This window comes from Podarcis pityusensis (genome assembly GCF_964106645.2).
Source record: "Podarcis pityusensis genome assembly, chromosome: 4".
NCBI lineage: Eukaryota > Metazoa > Chordata > Lepidosauria > Squamata > Lacertidae > Podarcis > Podarcis pityusensis.
In genome coordinates this window covers 20,123,404-20,147,430 of record NC_138027.1, presented here as the reverse complement: position 1 = coordinate 20,147,430, position 24,027 = coordinate 20,123,404, and the positions used below count along the sequence as shown (strand labels likewise).

At 40.1% G+C, this 24,027-nt stretch overlaps 1 protein-coding gene and 1 long non-coding RNA gene across 3 annotated transcripts in view; one reads left to right on the top strand and one right to left on the bottom strand.

Moving 5' to 3' along the window:
- LOC308475436 overlaps nucleotides 1-24,027 on the top strand; it is a 291,271-nt gene that overhangs the window by 179,879 nt on the left and 87,365 nt on the right. The gene's annotated exons all lie outside the window — the stretch shown is intronic.
- Nucleotides 1-24,027, bottom strand: part of DYNC2H1 (dynein cytoplasmic 2 heavy chain 1) — a 151,244-nt gene that overhangs the window by 95,712 nt on the left and 31,505 nt on the right. Inside the window, exons 32-51 of one of the 2 annotated variants that reach the window (XM_081001703.1) lie at nucleotides 22,821-23,023; nucleotides 21,718-21,900; nucleotides 20,962-21,144; nucleotides 20,139-20,362; nucleotides 18,474-18,589; nucleotides 16,821-17,020; nucleotides 15,115-15,379; nucleotides 14,185-14,392; nucleotides 12,875-13,004; nucleotides 11,879-12,034; nucleotides 10,603-10,862; nucleotides 9,523-9,769; nucleotides 7,991-8,142; nucleotides 6,198-6,342; nucleotides 5,430-5,532; nucleotides 4,264-4,431; nucleotides 4,022-4,152; nucleotides 1,990-2,238; nucleotides 1,061-1,169; nucleotides 174-287 (exon numbers count right to left, since the gene is read on the bottom strand). In XM_081001703.1, coding sequence (XP_080857829.1) covers nucleotides 174-287; nucleotides 1,061-1,169; nucleotides 1,990-2,238; nucleotides 4,022-4,152; nucleotides 4,264-4,431; nucleotides 5,430-5,532; nucleotides 6,198-6,342; nucleotides 7,991-8,142; nucleotides 9,523-9,769; nucleotides 10,603-10,862; nucleotides 11,879-12,034; nucleotides 12,875-13,004; nucleotides 14,185-14,392; nucleotides 15,115-15,379; nucleotides 16,821-17,020; nucleotides 18,474-18,589; nucleotides 20,139-20,362; nucleotides 20,962-21,144; nucleotides 21,718-21,900; nucleotides 22,821-23,023 — 3,546 coding nt within the window. The remainder of the gene's footprint in view (nucleotides 1-173; nucleotides 288-1,060; nucleotides 1,170-1,989; nucleotides 2,239-4,021; nucleotides 4,153-4,263; nucleotides 4,432-5,429; nucleotides 5,533-6,197; nucleotides 6,343-7,990; nucleotides 8,143-9,522; nucleotides 9,770-10,602; nucleotides 10,863-11,878; nucleotides 12,035-12,874; nucleotides 13,005-14,184; nucleotides 14,393-15,114; nucleotides 15,380-16,820; nucleotides 17,021-18,473; nucleotides 18,590-20,138; nucleotides 20,363-20,961; nucleotides 21,145-21,717; nucleotides 21,901-22,820; nucleotides 23,024-24,027) is intronic. The other variant, XM_081001704.1, reaches the window with a different exon arrangement.

Genomic DNA, 24,027 nt, shown 5'->3' with positions numbered 1-24,027 from the left:
AAAGTATCTAGTAGGACAGCAATTATTATGTGTTTATATAACCTAATGCATATCAAATTTTAGTAATAGATTTTTTTATCATATATACTTGTAAAATTGCCATGTTTCTCCCCAGATTCCTTTGTAATGACTCACATACATACACAAATACATACATACTGTGATTCACTTACTGTAAGTGAAATAGTTAAAAACTGGTCCTGTAAATCCATCTTGTGATGCTTGATCTTTCAGAGGAGACAGGAGTGGCTCTAATTCTTCTATTGTGTACAAGCCAGGAACCTCACCTATTTCAGGAACAGGTTTTTTTAAAAATCTAAAATTACTAAAATCATTTTCAGCATTCCATTTTATGAACAATTAAATAAATGTTTTATAATTTCTTTACTTGAAAATATTTTAATTCGAACATAAAACCAGATAAAGGAAAATATAATAGTCTTACATTTTTCTCCTTTTTAGCTGAAATTTTAAAAATTTGACTTGTACAGGAAAAGCCAATACTCTTCCATATCACTATAAAATAAATTTATATAATTTATTTTATATACTATAAAATTTACTATTTCCTTAAGAAAGCCTAACTAGCCTTTTGCTTTAGGATGCAGGCTCCTTAATCCTTCTCTTATGTAAGCCACGATGATGCCAGGAAATGTCCAATTGGTCATGGTTTCCCAGCCACAGTTACCAGAAAACTATGGCAACCAGTTTCTGGAACAAGCCAAGATCTTAAATCATAGTTCAAAGTTGTTTGAGATTCTGGTTAGTTCTTAACTTAAGAGTAACCACAGTCCATATTGCTTCAGGCAACAATACAAACAGTTAATCCACAATGGAAGCAAAAGCTTCCAAAAAACGTGAGGAGGAAGAAGAGAACACAAGCCGGGGCTGGGGGGGATCACATAGATCAATTATTGCAACACTGAACTTTTGACAAGTGATATGTTTGAAGGCCATTGTACTTTACAAGACACAACTAGAATTCAGGGCCTATTGAAATTTGCAGCAGCCACCACATCAGGCCCTATTGTAGGCCACCGACCTCTTATTGTAATCTCACCTGACGATAGTAAGCTATTGATCATCTCAAGAAATGTGGATTGGACAAACTGATAGTCCTCAAGCAACAAGACAACATGTTGAGCTTCAATTCCTGCAAGCTGCATCACCTGGAAAAATGGAATAGATTGTTTATGGGAAGATATATCAACCTGCCAAATCAGTAGAATTGAAACATCACTAATAAATTATCTGAAATAATGAAACTAAAGTTCTCAAAATAAGATCTGTTTCACACTTCAACCTAGGATTACATAGGATCTATATTTTCATGCTATAAACAAATGCAGCAAGCCACATAATATTTCAACACATAAGCTATAAGCACATGATTTGAGGCTAAATGCAGCAAGAGGTGCCTGGCCTCAACTATTTTACTGCAGTTTTTCGTTTATTTAGTGTTTTTAACATCACATCATCACCAAAGGTTTATTTGACAAGTTATAAAATAATTCAAAATATTTTAAAGAAAACATAAGTTTATGATGTGAAGTTATTGAGACCGTTGATATATTTCTAATGATACTCTCCTCCTCATAGTCAGATATACACCTCAAAATAGAACAGACAAGATTGAGGAAAGAAACAAACAAAACACAAAAGTATGGGAGGAACAGGTAACACTTTTAAAAGGTGAATGGTATTAATCCAGATATCATGTCCAAACTAAAGCAGCTAATGGATAAACAAAAGAAACTGAAAATCCCTGAATTTCTATTCATTTATAAAGACCACTTTAAAATAATTTAAGAAGGTATATATAGCACCATCCAGTTCAGCTTGGCACGTATAAATAGCACACAGCATAATGTTTCAATTCCTATAGACAACAGATTGTCCGATATGGAATCTTTCAATAGTGATTTTCCTTTATTTAAGTTTTTTGAGAAGCAAGCTTGAATAACATAATATATATATATTGTAACTTACATGTTTCAAATCATTTTTAAACTGCTTCATTTCATAGCCTCTGGAAATTTTGGGTGTAATGAGAACAGCTCCATGCATGTGACTAACCAATGAAGTAACAGTTCGACGGCCCACTCCACTTTGGCCTGCTAATAGAAGCGACCCTCCAGGAAAACTCAGTACTCTGTCGATTCTAGATACATAATCAAGGACTTCTGGGAACAGCAAAATTTCTATTTCGTGGTTGTCACGCCCATAGTGAATAATGCCCTGAAGAGAAAGAAGTAATAAGTAAACAAATGTAAATGCAACCATTAAATATAATGATATGCAACAGCAGAGACATAATACTGGTTTGTTCTTGAGATATACTAGCCAAAATGTAGAATTATAAAAATCCACTTTTATTCTAGAGGATAAAGTTAAAGGGACCCCTGACCGTTAGGTCCAGTCAGGGACGACTTTGGGGTTGTGGCGCTCATCTCACTTTAAGGGTCGAGGGAGCCAGCGTACAGCTTCCGGGTCATGTGGCCAGCATGACTAAGCCGTTTTCTGGTGAAGCAGAGCAGCGCACAGAAATGCCGTTTACCTTACCTTACCGCCTATTTATCTACTTGCACTTTGACGTGCTTTCGAACTGCTAGGTTGGCAGGAGCAGGGACAGAGCAATGGGAGCTCACCCCGCTGCGGGGATTTGAACCACCAACCTTCTGATCGGCAAGCCCTAGGCTCTGTGGTTTAACCCACATGCCACCTGCATCCCTATTCCAGAGGATAGAAGTTGCTTAATTCATTCATAGGCTTCTCACCTCAATTTGTATTGGGGAAAAATGTTTGTACAGCTGGAAAGTTTGGGTGAGTGATGAAATCTGGTGGCCTGATGTGAAATTATCTTGCCAGCTATACAAATGGCTTCTATGTTGTTATTATAATACCAAAGTTGTGTCTAGATCTCCCTGATTAGGAATAGAAGAACAGGTGATTCATTGATTCACACCTGTTCATCACTCAATAAGCAGCAAGAAGATATGAAACCACTATCACAGACGAAACATCACCATTAGTAGTACATTACATCACCTCAAATGGGACCATTAGTCTTATCTGAAAGGTGCTATTGAGTGGGCATTTGGACACCACCAAGTAGGTTGTGTTCCTCCAGTTTCCTAAAGGCAGGGAAAGATTCACACTCTTCAGGAAGCTTTTGGTCAACCCTCTCTTGGCTAAGTGTATAAGACACCTAATACTATGGTATATTATTCACATACAGCAGGAGACAATAATTTACCACAAGAAGTCTGGGCCGCACCATGGGCATTGTGACAGGTGCGGCGCAGGGCTTCAGCCAGAGTCTGGTGCGCCTGCTGGCCCCGCGCCTGGCACCCGGCTCAGCGCTGCTGCTGGTGGCACGCTCGGCGGCCACGCTGGAGCAGCTGGAGGGTGAGCTGCACGCCGCCTCCCCAGCGATCTGCATGCACAGCCTGTCCGCCAACCTGGCCTCGGACGACGGGCCACAGTGCGTGGTGCACGCTACCTGGGAACTCCATGGGGGACAAGCCGATGGAGCGGCTGCTGCTCATCAACAAAGCCAGTGAGCAGATGGCGCCAAGACGCACTCCTGAGCACGTGCAGAGTACGTTCCTCCTCCAGGTCCGGAAGCAGCTGTGGGACCAGCTTGCAGGGTATTTTTATTTTTTCAAAATATAGTCCGGTCCCCCACAAGGTCTGAGGGGCTGTGGACTGGCCCCCTGATGAAAAGTTTGCTTGATCCTATGCATATTTACACAGAAGTAAGTCCTACAAGTAAGTTTATGAGGGACAACCTCAGCTGTATAAGATGCTGCCTTTAGCAACTGTTTATAGAATAAGCAACACTGTGTGTTTTTACAGCAGTTGAGGGACTCTTCAGAGCAAATTTTGGGGTAGTGAGGGTGCTACAAAAAGGAAGAGAGATGAGGAAGTCGCATTGAATGAGGGAAAGTCTATCTGTACTAGTTAGTATTCAGTCCCATATGAATTTCTGAAATACATATATATAAATATATTGATATACCTTTTTGATGACATCTTTTAGGTCTGCTGAGTTAAGTTTGCCAAGTGGCCTTCCATGGGATGGCAATGTTTGTCCTGGGGCCATGGTGGTTCCTAGTTCATGACGAGCTCCCCATGTTACATAGAAACTATCTGCAAAAATATAACGAAGGTGGGGTCATATTATATTTTATATAAATTTTATTTTAATGCAATAAATATTGAAAACATGAAAACAAAACTAACCATTTTGTTTTATTTTACCTGCCATGTTGTCCAAAATATCTGAACCCCAATCTCCTTGAAAAACTTTCATCAAAATATTATCAAATATATGAAGTTCCTTGGATCCAACAATTTTGTCACGAAAGAGACGGCGGGCTTCATAAGCAACAATTTCCAAAACAGTATCTACCGTGTGTGTTGATGACCCTATGAAGTATAAATTAATAATATACATTATAGAGTTCAACCTCTGAAATTCTGTATTTCAACAGAAAGTCAAAATTAATGCAGCAATATAGGTTACATACCAGAAGGAGACCATCAAGAAGCAAAGGGGGAAATAAAAATCAAGAATGAAAATGAAGGCTTCAAAACTATTCTAATTTCAAAAGTACATAGTAAAACTAGACTCTTCATAAGCATTAAACAAAAACAATACAATGGCACTTAGTAGGAATTTTCATTTAGGTCATTGGCAGGATAGCTGTCTAAGTATAAGTGCTCCTCATCTTAGCAGCAAGTAAGACAGCAAAATGGTGTGACAAATAAAAGATGTATGTATATTACAGCTCATACTGTCTCTTTTTCATAATGCGAGGAAAGACTTCAGTAGATGTTGCTGCACATGTCCCTGACTTGTAATTGAGATAAAATAATACCTATCTATCTGTCTCTCTATCTATAAAATAAAAGCTTTGCCTTGTGCTTATTTAAACTGATATATCAATTTTTCTGCCAGTGCTAACTGCCACAGCTCACTGTACCAAGAATTCAATGTCGAAAGTTCTGCAGTTTTTCATATTTTGGTTATCACCCAGCAATAAATGAACAAAGTAAATACTATTGGTTCCTTAGATATTAATTTCTCATTTTGCTCCTCTCAAATGGTTAAAAGAGCTACTTCTGGTGTGGCATATAGTTTGATGTGTAATGTTTGCCATTTCTGCAAATGGCAGGTTCCAAAACTTGGATACAACGGGACATGGCCACCACATATGCATATGTCACCATACTGACCGCAATGTTTACAACCTTTTATACTGTTTGCATTTATTATCTGTGCCAGACATACTGACAATGGTATTGAACCTGAAGCAGCATATGCATCAGAACAGTCTGCAGAGATTAAGAAGCAGCTTGGCAACTTCAACTCCAGCAAAAACTTAACTAGGTGCTTAGTCATAGAGTAAGTCAGAGTTACTCACCTCCTGTTAAATCATATCTGAACAATCCTAGAACCCACTGAGTAAGAATGCATGGTGTGAATAGGTAGTGGCTATGGTCATCTACTGTGAATTTTGCTCGAATCTGGAAATATAAATGATGTCAAAACTACCTCTTTTACTACAAGACTACCACTTGTTTTCAACAATATATTGTAGTAATTTCCTACATTTTTTTCTACAAAATATATGTATATACATTTACATGCCTAGAAGCACAATCGTGCACAAGTTTACTTCCTACAAAATTCAACAGGACTTGCTCTCAAGTAAGTGTGCACAGGACTATAGAATTGTTTCATTAGTGAATAGCAAAATACCGGTATTCAGGCTATAACTCTTAATCTCAGGGTTGAGGGTTCGAGCCCCACATTGCAGGGAGTTGGCCTAAATGACCCTCATAGTCCCTTCCAACTCTATGATTCTATGAATCTTGCTTCCAGATGTATTGTACACAGTGCAGCTGCATTGTTCTAAAAGACACTGGGGCATTCAAATATTCACCATTCTAAATATGACTACAAAGTTTAAAATCATTAAAACGTGGATACAGGTTAATCTGGTACACATACAGAAACAGTTTGTAAAGCACAGAGGAAACACAGAATGGGAGACACAATTGAATAGATTCATTTGCGCCACTAGGTATTTTGCTATTTCACCAGGATGTAGAAACTCTAATACAGAAGACATAAATTCTACACCAAAGTTTATACTGTTTCATTAGAATCAAGATTAAATCATTTGTACCTGCTCATATACTTGAACCATAGATCCTGCCAACTGATGGATTTTCGCCAAAGATCCCCAAGCAGGATGATTCTTTAGGTTCTTGTGTAGAACAGGTTCTAAATATGCACTATAAATTGTTTGCAGCTGATCTCTTTCTGGATAACTAGAAATTGGAATTATAAGTATCAAACTTTCACAGTTATTTTAAATTACTTTGTATTGTTTACTTAGAACTATAAACATCAGTATGAGCCGAACAGACCAAAAATGAAATGCAGTTTGGCTTCTTTGAAGATCTTCATCCAAAAGATTGTGCCAGTAACTGGTTAAAAATGTTAATTTATAAGATCATTACATACAGTGACCATTTTGCACAAAGGTTCTGTTCCTGGACCCCGTGTACATCGGTGGAGTGCGTATAAGTCCGCCCAGCCCCCGTTATGCCCTCTTCCGGGACCAAAAGGACCTGTATATCTGAAGTCTCACATCAGTTGGATAGACACAAAATGGTTGCTGCCTGTACTATTTTTTATCCAGTAACCAAAAGATGAGTCAGAACCAGACTGCATTAGCTATGCTTTCAATTACATTAATGCAGGACTACCTTAATATGGAAGGGACGCGGGTGGCGCTGTGGGTTAAACCACAGAGCCTAGGGCTTGCTGATCAGAAGGTCAGCGGTTCGAATCCCTGCAACAGGGTGAGCTCCCGTTGCTCGGTCCCTGCTCCTGCCAACCTAGCAGTTTGAAAGCATGTCAAAGTGCAAGTAGATAAATAGGTACCGCTCTGGCGGGAAGATAAACGGCATTTCCATGCGCTGCTCTGGTTCGCCAGAAGCGGCTTAATCATGCTGGCCACATGACCCAGAAGCTGCACACCGGCTCCCTCGGTCAGTAAAGCGAGATGAGCGCCTCAACCCCAGAGTCGTCCACGACTGGACCTAATGGTCAGGGGTCCCTTTACCTTAATATGGATGATATCCAAGTTTAAGATCATATGACTTTAAGATAATGGGGAGGGTTCTACATGTTTGCACCCAAACATTCTTAGAATCTCCCTTCAGACTTTCCATGCTGAGAGGGAAGGTCTGAAATTGAGCCAGCAGAGGCTTGCATGTGCAACACCGCCTGCTCCCTTCTTTAAAGAGTGGACATGTTATATGTTCACTAAAGAGAATGTATAAATAAAAATTCTATTCTCCATAAGTGTCAGACTCCGGGGAATTCTCCCCCTCCCCCGGTGGCTGCAAGGAGCAGAGAAAAACAAAGAGTTCTTACTAATGAGTTTATTCAACCATCACGGCAAGAGACAAAGAATGTAGTCTGCCTCCTGTTAATAGCGTTGCTCCTCCCGCTTCCCTTCCTACCAACAGCATTTCCCCTTACGGTGGCCACCAGGGGCTAATTGTCTCCGAGTCCTTTGCTCTTGCACCCTCAATGAATGCTAAGTTCTAGGAGAAGGGGGATCAGAAATACTCTCCAGTGATAACATCAGCTGGCTGCCCCCTCCCTTCTCCCAACACCTCTCAACTCTTCTGTTCACCTGTCTCTGAGCTGTGGCCTTCCTCAAACTACTGCTGTATTTCCTCTCCTCTGGAAGCTCCAGGAGAAGGGGGGTCGGCCTCTACCATTCCTCCTCAATCTCTCCCCCTTCACTCCAGGCCCTGACAATAAGCATACTACTTTTCTGAGGATAATGTATGTTAAGCTATAATTTAGAGAACATAGATGTGTAGAGGAATAAAAAGAGTTCATCAATTCAAAGTCAGTCTAATACATGGAAATATGAAGAATTATCAAGAAGATACTTACTCAATTGCACACAGACGGACAATAGAAGTAAACCTGGAAGTAAGTTTATGCTTTCCCAGTGTTCCCCCAGCAGACATGGAAGCCACAATCTGGATGTTTTCTAACCCCACCCATTCAAGATTTTCATCGTAAAATCCCTGATACGTCAGCACCTTGGGATAAGATAAAAACAGACACAGACAATAAGCATAAAAAATGTTTAATATTTGTAAGAGGCTTTTTAAAAGACTATGCAAATAGCAGTAACTATGACTATGTGGTCTAATAAAGAAAAGGTTAACTCTATGCAAAATGTATATATGCACACATTTCTTCAAGGAGAAATGCTGAATTATGTAAACAAAATCTACTATGGAAAATACATAAATTTCCTTAATTCATTAATTCTGAATGTAGGAAATTTCTACACTATATGAAAGTGCACACGAGGTCGGTAACACTCAAAATGGAAGGCACTTTGGGGAAAGAGGGAACACATCATCTTATACATTGGGAATGCTACAGCAAGCCCACTGTTAGTTGAAGAGACTGCCCAAATCACTACTGATGTTATGAGCCCCATAGAGATTCTAAACAGGGCTGATCAGAGCAAGAGGAAGAATGGGTTGATTGTGAAACGGATCCTGGACAGGAGCCCAGCAGCCTGGGAGGCACTGATCTAGATGCTGAGAAGGGACCAAGTGGGTTGCCAGGAGAGTCCCGATTCAAGGTCATTGGATGCCCCAATTGCCATAGTAGAGCTGCCTGATGACTCGCGACACAAGGTATAGAATTCCTCCTCATGGTGCATCTGCGAGGTTCATTATGTAGCTTTCATTGAATCCTGAAGATGTACCTCTTTATCTGGGCCTATGGTACCTTATCTGTATCTATAGACAGAATTCAAACCCACCCTATTCTTTACACTGTAGCTTGCTTTAACTGATTTTAATATTAATATTTTAATTACTGCAAACCCCCCCCCCACGCCCCGCTGGAACCTTAAGGTGAATGGCTGGTAAGAAATAAAACAACACTGAATGGAAGCAATTTAAAGTTCATATAAATGTAGGTTTTCTTACATGTGACCTGTTTTCCACAATAATTGGACCAAAATGATGCACTACAAACACTCCTGAACTTGTTATTTAAACCAAACATTGTGCATCATAACTTGTCTTGCTTACTCTTGTCAAGCTGCAAACTTTATTCTGCACCCATGTTTAATGGACTGCGTAATTTCCTATTTGGGGAAAGGACTAATGGCAGAATTACGACCTGAGACGGTAATGAATGAATAGATAGCCATGCAGCGCACCCAGAAGCTCACCCTCCTGAACAATAAGTCTTCTGCTGACAGGCACACAAATGTATTCAGAGAAACATGCTTTAAAAAAAAAATACACAAGGATTTTCAAGAAACAAATATTATACCAGATATTATAGTGCAATTTTGTGAAAACATCAAATGTGACTCAAAGCAGAACAGGAAGTGTGAAGTTCCTTCCTATAGTAGAACTCTGAAAGCAACATTTAAACCAGATTCTATTCACCTGCTGCAGGAAAGCCACAAGTGTGCTCGTTCCCCATTTATCCGGTTTGGGCAAATTGATATCCTTTAAGTATAAAACCAGTCTTTCACAATCCTTTGGCCTGTATACGCGCCCAGTATTGGTGCTGATCACCAAGCATGTCTGGCTTAATTTTTGGAGCAGATGTCGAGATGTAGTCTGTGCGCTGCAGTGAACTGTGGCAATTTGAGTGGACCGAAGCTGGGAAAAGGCATAACGAAGCAGCATTCTGGGGGGGGAAATGAAAAGATGCAAATACAGCACCCTGGGAGAAAAACATCTAAAGCCTGTCTTAACCATGTGAAATGAGCATGCAACAACTAGCAAGCAAAACATTAACCTTGGACAAGTACATGGTTTTCACATGAGTATTCATTACAGCACAGCTAGTAAGCTAAACTTTAAAATTGCTCTAATCCTTCAGGCTTCTTTGAATTTTCAGTTATTTGTGAGGTTGATTGTTCTTGCACAGCACTTCATTTGGAAGCTTCTCTCTCATTTTGCTAGCTCACAATTAATCCAAATCCCACCCACAACTCACCCTCAAGTCAAAGCTCCAACCACTTCGGACTCCCTCTAGATCAGCTAGAGTTGGCTCCTTAAATGTGAGGATAAGCACTAGGCTTGCAGAAGCAACATATAGCCTAGGACCTGGGAATAGTTGCCTAGGCGCTAGATTGGTGTGCATAGGTATTCAGAGCCATAGAAATGACTGTAGGTTTTCTCTTTGACAATAAAGAGTTAACTATCTGCCATGTGCATTCCTTTGGCTGGGGAGCACCCTTGACACCATGTGACAGCCTGACACACATGGGAAACCCACAGCAACCTGCACATTATATATTAGGAATATTCTTAGTTAACCTGCAATTCAGAAGGAATGGCGCGCAGGGCAGTGATGTCATGGTATAAAAAAAACAGGAGGAAATCCACATGCCTGGAGTAGCGGAACGGATCCATCAGAGAACATGTGATTTTCAAGTAATACTGCCGTCAACATCATTTTAAGTATTAGTAGGACTGCACTGATATCAGAGTTAGTATGAAAATGAAAATCCGTACCCTTTTCCACATCCTTCAGGCCCAACAAGAAGAAATGGCTGCTTACTATGAAAGCCTAGCCAAGGTTTAAAGTAATCCAAGCCTCTTTGCATATCAGGCGTTTGAATGACTGGAAGAGTCTGGACATTGCTGAAATCATCAGCAGTCAGGTTTTCAGGCTTTTTCAATTGGTATGACATTAGGCGTTCAGTATCTGGATCATAATAGGTGTCCAACGGTTTGTTGGGATTCGGTGGAGACTCACGTGCCCAAGCAAACACCTTTCAAAAATTATATTAAAACATTGTTAAATGTACTCCTAAAAATACCAAACGTAATTGCTATAAAACACATCCTCCACAACACATCTATTTATTTATTTTGCCAGATTTTATTTAACACTTGATTGAAATAAAACCTCAAAGCAGTTTACAAAGTGAATAAAACAATAAAATTATCAGTAAAAACAGTTAAAAACAAAACATTCTATATCTAGACCATATGTCTGGATATAGAAACATAGATGCAGAAAATAACTGTATCCTCTTTTCATCTAGAAAATTATCTCCCAAGTTTGAATATGTCAGTTCATGCTCAGAACATAAAAAGCATGTTGCCTTCTAATGATTCTAGAGAGTTAGATTTAGACTGTTAGCCACATTTTAGTCCTATTGAAATCAATGGGACTAAAGCATGACTTAGTCTAGATCCAAAACACCAACTCTTCATTCTCCACCACATGAAACGTAAGTTTCTGCTACTCAGGGTATTATTTCATTATTATTTATTAGACATATTAGTCTCCTTTCTTTTTTTCCTTTTAAAAAAACTCAATGTGACTTTCAACAATAAATATTCACAGTGATGTGGCTAAAATGGCTTCTCCGCTGTTCTTCTGTCCAACCCCTCTATATAACTTCTCTTGCTTCTGCCTGAGAGCCAACAATAAAAGCTTAGCTTCGAAAAAGTGTACTAAACTTTTTGTACTGAGACATGCAAAACTTGTAAATGCTTTATCTTCATATGCTAGCTAGAAATCACTGCTAGCTAGAAATTTCCCTCATCACATTGTTTGTTATGCAAGAAATTTTGTTCCACTTCACATCTGGTTTAGACTATTAGGTTTTGTTTTTGGTGGTGGTGGTGGTTTTTTTTTTACAACTGAGTGCCAATATCAGTTCTTGGATTTTTCTTCTTCTTGAGATAAATTTTTAATCTCTCCTCTCCCTCTCTTCCCCTCCCTGCCCACCCTGAAACTGCTAATGATTAGAAAATAATTTTGTCTTCTAAATAATACCTCTTTTGTAAATTCCTGCCGTGATTTCATGTTGAGATTTCCACCCAGTCCTCGTATCAGGCTGATTATAAATTGTCCACGTTCAGTGCACTCATGAAGATGAGACAAACCATTCATCACTGTTCCAACCAAACTTGTTTCTACCACATAGTCATTCTGTAAAATAGAGCATGCAGTAAGCAACCTGTAAACTAGCTTGCAACAGCAGGACCAAGTTTTAGTGCAGAGTCCTATTTAAGCAGGGAGGCAAATATTAACAGAAACTTGAGAGTGGCCAAGGCAGCACTCAAAAGTACATATACAATCTTAAAACATCAATCTTAAAAAAGCAAGGTGTCTGGTAGAACATCTGTCTTAAGAAGCAACGCATAGATTCTATCTACTATCTTAAAACATTTGCTCTGCTAACTACACATTGACTATAGTTAATCCTCATAGGCTCCACAATCAGCAGAGCAGTGGATAAATGATGAGCAAGAAGGAAAGATAAGATGGTACTGACTCACTCCCTCCTTCTGCCTCTCCACTCTCTCACACCTCAAATGTGTTCTGACCTCAGGGATACCAGACACTTCTTGGCCCAGGAGATCTGGGCTGTCCCCTCAGAATGGAGGGACCCAATCTGATATCCCCTTGCCTGTTGAGGTTTTGGTCACTGTGTTATCCATGCAGATGAGCAAGATAGAATACATGTACAGAGAGCCACGTGAGTACTGCTCCAAGCAAGGCAGGAAATGAAATTGGAGTTCAGCAGAGGGAGAGGCTTTAAACAAGAAAATGCTAATATCATTTCCTGCCTTTGAAACAGGAGGAGGAATTACCCACTTAAACATCTCCGACACTCAACTTAGAATTTGTCCATTAAAAATATTGATATACAGTGCTTTTTCTATTAAATAAACATTTAGAGGTACTCTCATTATCCTACTCATATTGAAATAATGCCCCTCAATGAGGCCAAACTTAGACACTGTTTATATATATATTATCACTCACCTGTTTTAGGACCCAGTTTAGAGCTTTCTCAAAATAATCCCCAATCCAGTTTTCAAGATTTTGTCTGCATTCTTCAGGTTGGTTCCTTAGCCAGGATTTTATCAGTGAATTAAGATCAGTATCTTCATCACTAGAATGAGACATACCTCAGATTAAAGCAAGAATATATGTTGCCATAAACCAATACATAAACAAGTATAGGAAGAGCACACACAGCCTCCTTGCCCAAGCCTACAAACAGGGGCAAACGAAGGCTAACCGACACCTGGAGCAGGGCAAACTGCCGGCTGAGAACACATTGTGCCACTACGTACAACGCATGCGTAGCGTCGCTACATACAGCACATGTGTACAACACTGCACATGCGTTGTACATAGCAGTTTGCCACCGGCGCTGCTCGAACGCTGTACGGACGGTGGCAGGATCCTCTGCTCATGGCTGCAGCTGCGAATGGAAGATACTCCACATGCGGCTGCGGCGGCGTGATGGCTGTTCGCGCCGTCGCACCCAGGGATGGTGGGGCAAGGACCCCGTGGGGTGCCTTGTCACCCCCCCCCAGACATGGCACCCGGGGAGCACCACCCCCCTGCCTGATGCCCTACAAACAAGCCCAGAACTTATATTTGTTTTTTGAATGGCAGCTAAAAGGTTTATTTAAATAAAATAATCTTCCATGTCATCAGTACTGAAAATTATGTTTGACAGCTTCAGAACAAGCCAAGCTATTAAGCATACTTCAAACCACACCTTCATGTCTTAGCATGTTCCAAAGCTGCTAATTATGATTTCCTGGTTTTGGATGAAATGGAAAACCATAGTTTACTGAAGACTTTCTGGCTTGTTCACTTGCTCATGCAAAGGAAGAACCAAAAAAACAACAACTATGTGGCAGCTATGTCTTCTTCATATCTCAGCTTATTAAACCCAACATGGCCAACTAGCTAATTGGTGTTTCTTTGAAGCCCTCTTTGAAGTTGTTAATATGCATAAGAATCCCATTACAGTTGCTGTCATACCCACAACTCAATTTAAAGGGAACAATATGGAGAGGTCACCAATTCCATGTATGTAGTGAAGCCTGCCAATAACATTTGTGCGAGAGTGTTGTGCTTTTAAGAGACACTACCTGCCTTCCAAATGAGCAACAAGCAAATGGAAACAATGAAGGGACAATGGAATGAAACAATGGCTGGTTAAAATAATGTGTGTATTTTAAATTAACTTTACCTCAAATTTTGTTCAACCTTCACTAGCATGTATAATCACTGAAAATCATTCTAATGCACATCTATGTCAAATGTCAAATTACCTTAGGAAGATCATCCCCATTCGAGATATTGTGGCAGGAGAAGCACAACTCAAATCGTGTGTTTCAAAAATGAAGTTCACATTTGGGCCAAACTGAATTCTTTCTCCACTGGGCATAGTAAGTAGACGGTTGTCATCAAGGACAGAATTCAAAGACTCAATCCACTCGGGATCTATGTCACCATCACATATTATCCATGAAGTAACATCTATTTACAAACAGTAACCAAACATTGTATCTCTAACTAGTCACTTTTCAGTAGGAGTTCAAATTAGATTTATTTTAACATTTGCAATTGGATACAAGGGACGGCAAGTAATGACAGAGTTGGAGCCAATTTGATTCCCTCCCTCTCTTTCTTTTTTCTTTTCCTTTCTCCTCCTGCGATGAGGCTACATTTTAATATTTTAATGTTTCAATATTTTAATGTTGTATTTTAATTTTGTTTTTAAGTTGTAATCATTCAACTTGTTTTTATTATTGCTTTAGCTGCCCTGAGCCTGACCTTGGCTGGGGAGGGCGGGGTATAAATAAAAATTATTATTATTATTATTATTATTATTATTATTATTATTATTTATAAATTCCGAGGAATTCCAATGTGTGCAACTGCATGTATGAACAAACAACTAGATCAAGCCAGATGAATATGCTCTCTCTAGCCACATGCTCCATAGAAATGGCTACAATGTAAAGAATTCTTATTGTCACCATAGTCGTTTTCTTATTTACTTAGTGTCTTGTAAGTAAACACACATAATAACACAGCTCCTCTTATGGTGATATCATAAGATTGACCAAACTTAGAATTATAATTCTATACACACTTCAATACGTACAGTGGTGTCTTATTTCAGAGTAATCAAGATTAGGATCTAAAAATAAAACTCCTTATTTATGAAAGCCAAGATTTCTAATTCACAGACGTACCTGCTGGTTCACGTACCACTTGTCGAGCACTGTTTGTAAGCACACCATCAGACCATTCTCTGGTGTCCATGTCTATATGGCCTAGTAACTGGCGGCGAGGCATAGCTTTGGGGTTCATGGTATATTGTTTCACTACTTTGCCAACTTTCCCAAGTGCAGCCCTCAACATTCTCCAGAGGGTTGATTTGCCTGCCCCGCTTGGGCCTACAATAACTACCCCCATCCTCTGGCGTAGTTGCTCATACAATTCCAAAACTTTCTTGATCTTTACCAAAAAGAAAAAGTAGAAGGATAAAACACACTTAAATGTTTATAGACGTCATCCCTCAAACAAATAAGGAGCAGATAATAAGACATTTTCAAGTTTTCGTTTACCTTTTAAAAACAAAAAAGAACATCAAGTACTGGTTCCTTTCACTTTGGGTGAACAAGGCACTTGATATTCTGGATTAACTCATCTCACGACCCAAGGAAGAAAGGAACATGTAACCAAGTTATGCCATTTAGTCCAGATCAGATGATTGCTCCCTAATTCTGTCCCATGGCCAAGCTTAAGAAAAAAGACTGAGGAATATCCACAGCCAGTTAGATAATGACATCTGAGAATAGAACCTTGGTCCCTCATCCTGCCTTCCAGGGGACTGGCACAAGTCAAAGCTCTTTGCCAAGTGAAGCCTAGTTGCTATGTGTATAAAATGCTAGTCATTGGCTATAGCCAAGTGTGCCTCATTCATCCCAAACCAGAATAAATCTTCAAAGCCAGGACCCCATGTTCCTTTATCAATTTACAGTGGGAGAGGTATCCAGTAGTGTGGAATGTGCCCTAGCTAACCTGATCTCTAGGGTGGGAACAGGATACAGTATGCTTCCTCTCCTTTTTTTTTTTTTTTTTTTTTTTTTTTTTTGGCAGGGTTTGCTTTGACAGAGGGAAACCATAAGGGAAGAAAAGTAGCAGAGAGAGAACAAAAGACTCCCCCCCCCCAAATCTGAATTAAAAGAGGACAGTGTAGGAGGGGGAAAGGAAATGACTGATCAGCAAAAAAAAAGTGAGTGAGTAAAGGTACCTAGTGGTTTGCAACCATGAATACAGTTCTGTCCTGGGCTAAGGAAGGTAACTTTTATGTTGCAAACAATGATCGCAGGGTTGTTTGCAACTTAAAAACACTAAATACATAAGAGCAAAAAAAGAAAAGAATTAACACCCGCCCCCCCCAAGGAAGGAGTCATCTGACCAAGTCTAGACCACAAAATTAGTTCACCTGTTCCGTTTTCCTGAGCAATGTGAGGAGGTAACTAAAACAACTGGATGCTTCTTTCACACAATTAGATAATAAAATCATTGCTTTTAGTGTCTTTAAATTGCATGGAGGGATCTTGTGTCAAACAATTCAGATCAGATCAAGAACCGTCCTAAATTATTTTGACTCTTATCTTACAGGTTTGCAAGGGTAAGTGCCACAAGAATCAATGAAGCTTATTAAAATGTAACTTAGTAAAATATTTTTACATTTGATTTTACATATATACATTTTGCATATATTCATTTACATAAACCGCAAACGTATTTTCAATAACTATGGAATTAAGATTTTTTTCCTTTAGTATTTTTATAACCACAACAGATTCACTATAAGTTTCTTAAGACTTTTAGGCAAAGACCAAACTCAAGGTATTCAGTATCAGTTAGGGTTGTAGCTGATACTTACCTGAGTAGATATAATTTCCAAATTGGCCTCCTCAAAGACTTCTCGTAAAGCATTATTTAGCTCTGCATAATCTACATCCTTGAAGTCAATACCAGGAAAGACATCTCTAACTAATGCATCAAACCGTGCACAATCTGCAAATGTAAGCTTTGACATCGTATTGAGTCGCAGTGCTTGGACTACAATATGGCTTTCATTAACTACATGGGAGAAAAGATAAGAGGATGCAATTTAATTTCTTCGTACTTCAAGATGTAAGAGAAACACACTAGTTCGGTGTCTAGCATCACTAGATAATGCAATCCCTACAGATGGTGGATTTGTAAAGCCTTAAATTTCACATGGAAATTCAGTGACAAAAGGATAAGAGCTAGATGATATACTGAATATGAAAATATTCAGCAGTGTGGTGAAGACATTAATTCTTAGGTTTATGCCACAATTCATAAGAAAGCTATGGTCTTTTTAACAATAAGCTCAACAACTCAGAAAAAATTACCGTATTTTTCGCCCTATATGACGCACTTTTCCCCCTCCAAAAATGAAGGGGAAATGTGTGTGCGTCCTATGGGGCGAATGCAGGCTTTCGCTGAAGCCTGGAGAGCGAGAGGGGTCGGTGCAGCGGAGCGCACCCTGGGCTTCGGGCAGCTCTCCGCAAGCCTTGGGAGCCCGGCGCGACTTCCCGCCGGGCTCCCAAGGCTTGCGGATAGAAGCCTGTTCTGGGGGCTGGGGTCGGGGGAAGCTCGGGCTTCCCCCGCCCCAGCCCCGCACCGGGGGGGGGGGGAAATAATTTTTTTTTCTTTATTTCCCCCCCCCCCAAAAAAAACCTAGGTGCGCCCTATAGGGCAAAAAATACGGTAACTACCGTATTTTTTGCCCTATAGGACACACTTTTTCCCCTCCAAAAATGAAGGGGAAATGTGTGTGCGTCCTATGGGGCGAATGCGTGCGCACCGACCCCTCTCGCTCTCCAGGCTTCAGGAAGCTATCCACAAGCCTTGCAAGCCCGGTGGGAGTTACCGCAGGCTCGCAAGGCTTGCAGGCAGCAGCCTGCAGCCCACAAGCTCGGGGGACAGTGGGGAGGCGCAGCGCCACCATCCCGCTGTTCCCCGACCTGGTTTGGATTCCCCGACCTGGTTTTGGGGGGGAAATAAAGGGAATTTTTTTCCCCCTTTATTCCCCCCCCCCCAAAAAAAAACTAGGTGCGTCCTATGGGACGAAAAATACGGTAATTGTTAATGAAAATCCACTGTGCCAAGCATTGTCTACTGTTTGACAGGACACCAGATTCAACAAACTTCCTATTTTTGATATTTCCCTATGACTTCAAAAGACATTAGGATTCCTGCAGCCATGTTAGATAATACACTACTGTGAAGCAGCATCCAACTTTGGCTCTTATTTGAAGCAACTAGGTTCCTGAGAATGGAACTAGGAATCGAGAGCAATGTGGGTATCACCAACGGTCATGGTAATACATCAACTCAGTGTGAACCTGGCCCCAGCTCTTCCAATGACTGTGGGTCAGTTGCAGGATTCTAATTGGGGGGGGGGGGGTTTACATCTGCTGACAAAAAGATTCCCACAAAAGCAGAATGCTTGAATTTGAGAAGTCATATAAAGATACAAAGAAAGACAACATCAAAGTTTTACCTGTCTCTTTCACTCCATTTTTTTTCAGCTGTCGAAGAAGGTTCCCACATCCCCTCAGAACAGTCTTCAGTGCTCTCAAGCCCCAATCATAATGCTGCTGAGGTGTCAAGAGTTCCCTGATTTAAAAAAAAAACAGTCATATTTTAATGCTTCCTCCATGTACAATCATTGATCGACTTCCCTTTAGTACTTGTGAAGAAATCAAAAGCTTTAATGGAGTAACGAAGAGATGCAGAACCAGGGGCTAAGTTAGAACTCAACATTAAACCGTAATTAGTTCAGCTTAACACCACTCTCAGAGGTGATATGCTTCTATTATTCCTGTATTGCAGGAGGTTGGACTAGATGAACTCAGGATCCCACTCAACAATTCCATGATTCTGAATGCCAGTTGCTAGAAACCACAGAAGGGGAAGAGTGTTGTTGTGCTCAGATGCTGGTAAGGGCTTCCCATAGGTATCTGGCTGGACACTGTGAGAACCAGACATTGGATTAGATAGGCCAATGGCCAGGCTCACTAACTAGAGTTCATCTGAAACCATAGCTTGAAACTGGATTATGAATCTCAGCTTGCATTAACTATGGTATATTATTATGTCAAAGCACGTAATAATCATAATTTGCTGTGTCACTCTGTGCCTTCTGCCTCAATGGCTACAGAGATTAAAGGGAAGAGCAGCTGGAAAACAAAATTAATAGCATAGCTAAATTCTTAACCTGAAACTGTTCTGAATCTGAGGTACCACTTTAGCTAATGGGGCCTCCCACTGCCACCGTGCTGCCGCTGCACGATTTTTTTTCTCATCCTGAAGCAAAGTTCTTAACCTGAAGCACTATTTCTGGGTTAGTGGAGTCTGTGACCTGAAGCGCCTGTAACCTGAGGTACCACTGTAACTTTATAATAGGGGTGGGGAGCCTTTTTTGGCTTGTGGGACCAGATTATTATCTCCCCCCCCACTAGATGGGTCAACTTTGACAAGGGGTTGAGCCAGCCAATCATCTTAATGACAACAGGTGATTGACAGTTGGGTGGACTGCCCCCCCTTTCAAAGTTGGTCAGCAAGGGTGGGGGAGCTAGTTACAGAGCAGGATTTAACCTCATTCATCCCCTGATGGGTGTGGAGTTGAGCTATGTGGAGGAGTTCCCTGAATGGCCGAAGCAAACCTAGCAGGATTTAACACCACCAGATCAGTCAATGAGCAGGGAACTACCACATGCAGCTGAACTGAGCTGATCCCACCTATCAGCTGACATCAAGGTGACATCAGTTAATTGACAGGTAGGTATGGTTTCAAAAGGACGGCCTCATGAGCCAAGCAGGAGCCCCTGACAGAGTTTCCCCACCTCTGCCCTTTAAAGTTAGTCAGTATTACTATGCTTGTATTGGGGAAGGAGATGTAAGCCAGTCAGGAAATTGATGCATGGGCTGGCATTTGAACCTGGGTCTTCCAGCTCATAGCACCTACCCTTAATGAATATGCTACACTAGATCAAAAGAAGAACACAATAATGCTTCACAGCCATGACTTCTCCCTCTACGATTTTTAATATTCAGGAATAGCAAAGTACCATATGAGCTGATATTAAAGAATTAGCATGCATCCCAAAGAGCCAAAGTTTATATTTCCTAAATGGACTGCCTGGAGATAGAATAAAACACCTACCTTGCTAAATTAAAAATATCCACTAATTTTCTTCCCAGAGTTTTTGCATCTTTGAAACCTTCTGAATATAAAATCACTTCTGCAATGAGTTCATTATCAGGCCGAGTCATAGCAACGGGCCTAAAAAGTTGTTTGAGATTGTCGGGCAATTTTTGTCTGCCTCCATAGCCCTTTCCAGCAGGATTCATTGTGATAAAAATTCCAGAGTTGTGATCCATTTCCACCTGACATTTAAAAAATGCATTCATAAGGGACTTATGAAACATTTGTATATCTAATGACTATTTGGCAAAGTCCCCATGTCTTCTCATTCCCCATTTGCCAGAAACAGCAAGAAACAACTCTACCTTGAAGCTATTTCTTCACATCTTCCTTTGAAGCACCAGCACCAGCCACTGACCCAAACAGGACATTGTACTAAAGAAGCAGTTGTTCTGATCCACTGGTGCCAAACAAATACATTTTAGACATCTATCTAGTTTTTATGTTATTTCTCTTTATGAGACCCTTCTAAAGATAATTGTTGACTGAAAATTCTAATTACTAAAATCCTTTGAATTATACTAGTTTACAGTTAGGACAATTCTTTGACCTTTACAGTTTTTCTAATGCAAAAAAACAAAAAAACAAAAAACAAAAACGGTTTCATAAGAAATTTAGAAGAAAGAAAAAAGTAGATGGTCTCCAAGGATGATTCTTTCACTCATTAAGATCCTACAGATTAGAGTGTCACTGAAAAAGTAAAGGAACAGACAAGGTACATAACCCTAAATAAAGAAAATGGCAGAACTGTTGTAAAAGAGGATAAAATACCATACTTTACCTCCTTTCCAAGTAACTCACAGACAGGTTGGTGTTTCTTTAAAGCATGTTGAATTGTCTGAATCTGCATAGATACAGCAGACAGAACAGCTTCCTCCAGCCGGTTGAACTCATCAAAACAGCCCCAGGCTCCACATTTCACTAAACCAACGAATATGCGCCCCATAGATTTCACATCAATGCCCTTGAAATAAGAATGTTAGTTAAGATATGGAACCTTCAGTATTCAATTTCCTGTTTGAAAAGTTTTAATAAATGTATTGAAGAGGGGGGAGTAATGGTATTTGAAAAATACATTGGGGCCTATTCAGACATTGCTTCCCTCTCCCACTCCTCATGCATGAGGAGACTAGTTTGCACACAGGTCTTAGTTTTGCATACTTCCTACTCCACTCCTGTTACTAGAAGATAGCACACAAACCAAGAGATTCTGCCTTAATTTAAACATTGGCTCTGTGTTTCTCTTTCACATGCTTACAAGAAATCAGAGATGGCACTGGGGGAGCAAAAGGAAACACGAGAGCCCAAGACCCACTCATGATTTTGTCACACGCAGAGGTCTGCGGCAGTGGCAAATACTGTCTGAACATTGTTATATTTATTAAAAGTGTAACATTATAAATTATTGTTAATTCAGGATAATTTTACTTGGCTTTTCACAACCTGACTTCAAAAGGGACTTGCAAAAATATAGTAATAAAAATAAAGCAGCAGTAAAGGGCAAAACCAGGACTTGGAATTGAATATGGTGCCTCACCTCATCACAATTAAAAACTAAAACTTGTCTTCCAAGTAGTCCTCCCAGAGCCTTTACAGATTCTGTCTTGCCAGTTCCTGCTGGACCATAAGGATTCCCTCCGAGGCCCATCTTCATAGCTTGGGTAAGCGTGAGGTAACACTTATCAGTTAATGGCGTGTAAACAAGCTTTGGCAAATTACCCTAATGACATAAAGAAACGTATCTTATCACCCAGCACAATAAGATCAAATTTACAATCCTAGCTCAATCGTACAGATGTAAAATAGACAACAGAACTGCAAACTCCAAATACAGTGGTACCTCGCAAGACGAATGCCTCGCAAGACGGAAAACTCGCAAAACGAAAGGGTTTTTGGTTTTTCGAGTTGCTTCGCAAGACGATTTTCCCTATAGGCTTGCTTCGCAAGACGGAAACGTCTTGCAAGTTTGTTTCCTTTTTCTTAAAACCGTTAATACAGTTGCGACTTGACTTCGAGGAGCAACTCATAGCATGCGGTGTGGTAGCCTTTTTTGAGGTTTTTGAAGACTTTGGTGATTTTTGAAGCTTTTCCAAAACTTTTCCGACACCATGCTTCGCAAGACGAAAAAACCGCAAGACGAAAAATCTCGCGGAACGAATTAATTTAATCTTGCGAGGCACCACTGTAAGTAATAACCTATGCTTGTCAAATATGAGGGAAACCATGCAAATATGCATAAGTCTATATTTCTTGAAGTTGCCCACAAATCTGTTAGCTTGCCATGGAAGGAAGGAAGCACACCATGAAGTGAAAGAGGTACCTTATGTATGTCATATGACTGAACAGTTGATGATTAAAAAAAGGTAAACAAAAATGGCTATTACAGTTGATGGGGACCACGTTATCAAGAGCAAACACAAATGAAAATAATTATCCATTCATTCTGGGATACAGGAGTCAAGAAATGTTTCAAGCACTTCAGCTAATGAGCAAGGATGACTATAGTTTTTGCTCCCCTTAAATAAAATGGAATGTGCTATGAAGGAGGGATGGGGAAAGCAGTAGTATTTCTGAATGCAAGAAAAATGCATGATTAGGAGATGCCTGCAATAAATTTTGAAACTGAAATGAGAACAGTACCTGGTACTCATAAGTGTACTCGAGTTCAGCATCCACCATTTGAATGTAGCATCTTTGATTCTTTAGATAAAACCTGAGTTGCTTCTTCCAGGCCCAGTCATCATTGCTCTGTACCTGGGCTTCATTTAGCTGCCGCACAGTATCAATGTTATGAATAACATCAAGAATAAGAGCTTTAAGCTTCAGCTCAAGGATCCCAGATTCTGAAGATAAATAATATTATTTCCAGGAGACCATTAAGCAGACCATTAAAAGTTTAAAAGCAATTATATCAGCCTCTTATTTATCTTGCTTTGTCCAATCATAAGCTTCTCATTCACGCTTACAAATAAAATGTAACAAAAGGAGGGAAAGTGTCACCCATTGTATACAATGTAACTATTTAACAGAAGATGTAATTTTTTTAGGATCTGAATTTAGAAGCAGCTTGCCAAGTGGCTTATCTTATAGTATTAATTTTTAATAATTTTATTATTTATACCTCGCTCATCTGGCTGGGTTTCCCCAGCTACTCTTATAGTATACAGTGGTACCTCGGGTTACATACGCTTCAGGTTACATACACTTCAGGTTACAGACTCTGCTAACCCAGAAATAGTACCTCGGGTTAAGTACTTTGCTTCAGGATGAGAACAGAAATTGCGCGGCGGCAGCAGGAGGCCCCATTAGCTAAAGTGGTGCTTCAGGTTAAGAACAGTTTCAGGTTAAGAACGGACCTCTGGGACAAATTAAGTACTTAACCCGAGGTACCACTGTACATTAAATGGTTTACATTACAGTTAGCATTGGAACGTCTACTTCAAATGGATTAGAGGATCAAACCTCTCACCCAGCAGATGCCCAGATGTCATATCCATTATTTTTAACCTAAAATTATTGGTTGTGATAAACAGATGAGGTAGTAGTACACCTATGAACTGAGAACTACCACCCCATCACCAACTTTCCCTTTTAGGACAAAATGTTTCCCTTGGGGAAGCGTAAGTACCACCTGAGGACACCTTACATGCACAAGGAATCCTACATCCCCCGACCTGGACTTTGAAGTCAGCAGAGGGGGTCTTTCTGGGTGTTCTAGGCGAATCAAAATGTTAGGATGTGCTGACCTGTGATGGTTCCATAGTTCACTGATGATATTTGGCAATTCATTGATAATGTTAATTGTTCAATTGTAATTTCTCTCTCTAATATATTGTTTTATACTGTT